This window comes from Rousettus aegyptiacus, unplaced genomic scaffold (assembly GCF_014176215.1).
Source record: "Rousettus aegyptiacus isolate mRouAeg1 unplaced genomic scaffold, mRouAeg1.p scaffold_m13_p_9, whole genome shotgun sequence".
In the NCBI taxonomy this organism is placed as follows: Eukaryota; Metazoa; Chordata; class Mammalia; order Chiroptera; family Pteropodidae; genus Rousettus; species Rousettus aegyptiacus.
Window position 1 is genome coordinate 28,189,920 of NW_023416312.1, and position 5,196 is coordinate 28,195,115.

Genomic DNA, 5,196 nt, shown 5'->3' on the forward strand with positions numbered 1-5,196 from the left:
TCAAGCCTGAGCGACTGCTGCAAGGCCTTCTATGATCTCTGCTGCTGGCTACTCTAGCCACTCCACCTGTCGCATTCCTGCTTCACTCTGTCTGTTCTAGTAATTCTGAGTTGTTGTTCTCTGCCCTCCTGACACCATTTCACACATTTGTGCCTTCTTATATACTTCCTTTCCTATCTAAAATTTTCTCCCTTTCTTATCTGCCTGGAAAACTATTTATCCTTCAAAATCCTAATCCAAAGATAATCCCACAAACTCGAAGTACTACCCTACACATTTCTTATTAGTTAAAAGAGGCAAAATTACCTTTACAATGTAGAAACCCAGCTAATGTCAACTTAACAAGGTGGTCAAAATTATCACTATCAATAATAGGACAAACAGGTATCATACGCCCCCAATATAATGTAATAGGAATGACACATTCTGATAGTATTCTTGCCAAAAATATTTCACCTGAATCTAATACCAAAGGAACACTCAAACACATCTAAATTGCAAGATTTTCTGCAATACTGGCCTCAACTCTTCAAAAATGTAGATGTTGGGAAGACTAAAACAAAACAAAAGGCTCAGAAACCATTCCCATTTAAAAGATGCGAAAGAAGCATGACAACTAAATGCAATGTGTGATTCTTAATTCCATCCTGGATCAAAGAGGGGTAGGGTGCAGAAAGCAGCTACAGATAACAGTATTGGGAGGATTGTTGAGTTTTGAATATGGATTATATGTTAGATAATAATGTTGGGTCAATGTTAAAATTCCTGAGTATGGTCATTTTATTGTGGTGACATAGGAGAACGTACTGTACTTTTTCTTAAGAGATACGTACCAAAGGGCTAAGGTGTTGCTGTATCTGCAGTTAACAAGCAGTGATTTAGCAAAAAGAAACAAGCAAAAAAAAATAAATATGTTGTCTGTATATCTAAATAGAGATAAAAAGGGAATGTGGTGGTGAAGTGTTAACCATAGAGGAATTACAGGTGAAGGGTGGACAAGTGTTCATTGTTCTGTTCTTGCAGCTTTTCTGTAGGTCTGAAATTTTTCAAACAAAAATTTGAATACAATGAACAATAAATAATAGAACAAACAAAACAAACAAAAAGCTTTGTTCCAGGTCGTATTTTCTCTGAAGCTTCATGGAATCCCCTTAATGCTCCCAGTCCTCAAACACACATACATAAGACAATGAATCACCCTCTCTTCTGGACTCTTTCCTGATTATCTATCTCTCTGATCAAATTGTAAGCTCTTTGATATCTGGGCCTGTGTGTTGTGTTGAATCTATACAATGCTAGAAGTGTACCTGACACAGACTGGATGCTCAGTGGAAGCTTTTTAAAAATCAATCAAGCTGAGTCTTGAGGGTTGGATAAGATTCAGTAAGCAGATAGGAGCAAGAAGGATTTCTCAAGAGAAAGGAATGGTGTGAGAAAGGTAAGGAAGCAGGAATGTATATTTTGTATTTACCAAGAATATTTGATTTGCTTGGTTAGAACTGAAGATGTATATAGGTGAAAATGCCTAACATACAATAGATTCTTAATAAAAATTTGGTGAATCAATGAATAAATGAGTTTTGAAAGGCGGACTTAGATCAGATTGGAAAGGGCTTTGACTACAGAATTGAGAAATCTGAACATTATCTAGTTATTGACATCAGGGTATTTTCCCAGAGGCAGGAAGAGAGTGTGTTCTTGGGCAAGTCCCTTATACATCTTCCCTAAATAATAAGGAAAAGTAAAGACAGGTGGGAGTCTGAAAGGGACCTGTTTCCAAACTCAGGAGGAAGAAAGGCCAAATTATCTACTCAGGAAAAGCCCCATTGTGGAGTTTTATGACCTTCAACATCCCTCAGATGAAAGGGCATCACAAAATATTGGCTGAAAGAATAAACACATACATCTATTTAACATAAGTCATGCTTGTCTTTGAGAATAGTGGGTGAAATTATTTTGGTTAATTTTACTACATTTTTAAAGTTTAAGAAGTGTATACTTATAACTAGACTCTAACACTCTTTTAGGGGTTCCACATTAGTCCACAGATTACAAAGTTCCTCATGATGCCATATCTCAAATGTTGGACTAAACCTTTTAAAATAATTTTAGCCCAATTGAACTCTCCCCAATAGATGAATTTCTATACATTATATAGTATTTGTGTTTTGTTTTCTCCCAGATAGATTTGTGGGGACTGTTTAAGTAATGCAAAAATAATCTGATTATGACAACTGAGAAAAAGAAAAGCGTGTTGTCTTCTCAGGTTATCATTTTCTTGATCATTCATAAACAGGCTGGCATCTATTTAATCCTTGCTCATAGTCACAGTACACCTTTGTACACAACCCAAAATGATGAGGAGTGAGTGTGAAGTAACACAGCTATTAGCTGCTCTGTGAAAAAAATTGTTTTAGGTTATAATTCTTTTGAATCTTCAAATTCTACAAAAATCTTAGCTGAGAGGAAATGCAAATCTCGGGTAACTTTTAAAAATCTATTCTAAGCCCAATTATGATGTACCATTGACTTGTTCCAGAATTTTTAACATTATTAGGAAGAGGCCTTTAGTAGTGGTCAAAATGACTTGTAGTTTACACAGCATGTGGGCATTCTTTTTCAGGAAAGTAGACAAGATAATTTGAACTGTTGTTTCAGGAAGTAAAGTAGAATCAAGTGATAAATCATTTGTGCCATATGCACAAATGGACTGTGACACAGCTAAATTAGTCACAATTGTCCACCACAGGCCAACTCACCATAGGTAAAGAGTTGTATGTATCAGTTAGCAATGTTCCCTTAAAACAAGTCCTGATATGTCTGTAAGAAGGAGCATAATTCTATGGCTACAATCAACAAAGGAGTATCAGGCAGGCCCACCAAACCCAGCCAAACCCATATTTCACTGGAAGTTTATGAACATTAACATATCGCATGAGCCAAATGATGTTCCCCAACTTAAAATATAATACTGCTACTTTGTAGAAAAAGTGTAAACCCTGTTCCACACCACCAATAAAATAAATGCATTTACAAATATTGTGTTTGTATATCTAAATAGAAAGAAAGAAGGAATGCGGTCCAATAATTGAAATGTAAAATAGGTATCTGATAACAGAACACTTTAAAACATCGAGACATAAAAAATAGGGCTTGGAAAAATAAACAACTGTGAAGAAAGAAAAAAGAAAAGAGATCTGAGGTTTCTCTTAAAGGCCTGGCTGGGAGGCCAAATCTTCCTTGTGGCAAGCTGCCATTGCCATGGAAACCAGTGGGCTGGGCAGTAGGGGATTGTGACAGTAGGGGTGAGGGGGAGAGGTGGTGACCAGTGACTTGTCTACTGTCCCTCAGACCTACTCCAGAGGCTTTGCAGTGTGGCTGCTTCCTGAACACACCAGCGCCGGCGGGAGTGGTGCCCTGAAACTGGCCCAGAGATACCCGCAGTCCTGCCGCCTTGATGACAACACGCCCAGGTCCCCTCTCAGCTGCAGCTGTCCGGCAGCCCTTCTTGATCCATGGCCTCTCCCAGATAACCAGCAGCTTGTACATAAGTAATGGGGTGGGGGCCAACAACAAACTCATGTTATCTAGTAATCGCATCACTACTGTCATCAATGTCTCAGTGGAGGTTATCAATAGATTCTACGAGGGCATACAATACCTAAAGGTACCGGTGGCTGACTCTCCCAGCTCGCACATTTATGATTTCTTTGACCCCATCGCTGATCATATTCGCAGCGTGGAAATGAAGCAGGGCCGCACGCTGTTGCACTGCGCCGCGGGCGTGAGCCGCTCCGCCGCCCTCTGCATTGCCTTCCTCATGAAGTACCGCTCCATGTCGCTGCTGGACGCCTACACATGGACCAAATCGTGCCGCCCCATCATCCGGCCCAACAATGGCTTTTGGGAACAGCTTATTCGCTATGAATTCAAATTATTTAGCAAGAACACCGTGCATATGATCAATTCTCCAGTGGGTATGATCCCGGACATCTACGAAAAAGAGGTCCACTTGATGATGTCTGTGTGAGCCAAGTCAGCCAGCCCCCGACATTTGCTACCTATCTTGAGCATGCTACCAACACTGAACATGACACTGAACTTTGTTCAGTGAAGAAAAACACCCTTTGGAAGGGCAAGCAAAAAGGGAGGGCTGTTGGAGTTTTTAGCTTAGTAAGTCTAATTTTTAAAGAATAAAATTCATTCAATATAAGATGCTGACAGTTTCTTATCTTGCGCGCAGATGCTCATGGCTGCTAGGGCCTGGCCAGAGAGGAGGGTGGAGAAAGTGGTGCCGGGCTCAGATGGACCTGTATCAGGGCCCTGATAGATGCTGACTAACCCAGGAGTGAGTGCCCCAGAATCCCACCTGGTTCTTCCTACCCCAAAGCCAGAGCTCTAGACATCATGGCATTCCCCGCATTTCTCACAGTAAGTGCCACCTACTGGATAGGTGGTTTTCATGGGGTGCTCTGGGAGCCCTGGCAGTCCTGGGGAAGTCTCAGGCCACCCCTGTTCTTACTTTCAACCACAGTGGTCCAACTCTGGTTTTCTAGATGGGATTTACATGAAAAATAGTTTTCAAAGCAACCATTCCACTACATAAAGTTTAAAAATATTTTTTCAAGTGCCATATTAGATGGCAATGTCTCAAGTTGCCCTTGGCAACTATCACCAGTCTGTGTGAAAAGGAACATTAATTCCCTTCTCCAGGGTGAATGCTGAAAGAGAACAGACCTGACACCAGACCTCAGGAGTTTCCCTCATGGACTTTGGCTTGGAAGGCTGGAGCAGCTGGCCAGGACACACTGTCACTTCTTACACCCCCTCCCATTGTGATCTGGGGCCTCTCAGAGGCTCTGTTTCCTCACCTGTCAAAGCAGTGATAGCCCATCTCTCACAAGATGGTTGCAAGGTTTAGATTCCTTAGCATGAGACCTAGTACATAACTGGTTCCATGCCTACAGTAAAGGGCAGCTCTTGCTCTTAATGATACTCATTGGTCTTGCTGAGTGGGGGTCAGCACATTCATCCTCACAATGGCATTTTCCCCATCTATGCACAGCCCTTTGTTGTCTACAAACTGCTCTTCCAAAAACTCATTCTGTCTGTAAAAAAAAATGGCTTAAGTTTCTTTCAGAGTCTACCTTTTCAGAATTCCCATTGTGTCATTATGTTTAATCCATGTGCAAGTAA

At 40.9% G+C, this 5,196-nt stretch overlaps 1 protein-coding gene across 1 annotated transcript; it reads left to right on the forward strand.

The window, feature by feature from the left end:
* Positions 1-3,457: 3,457 nt before the first annotated feature.
* On the forward strand, positions 3,458-4,030 carry DUSP21 (dual specificity phosphatase 21). The gene has a single exon (XM_016166652.2). The coding sequence runs from the start codon at positions 3,458-3,460 to the stop codon at positions 4,028-4,030; it is 573 nt and encodes a 190-aa protein (XP_016022138.1).
* Positions 4,031-5,196: the final 1,166 nt, after the last annotated feature.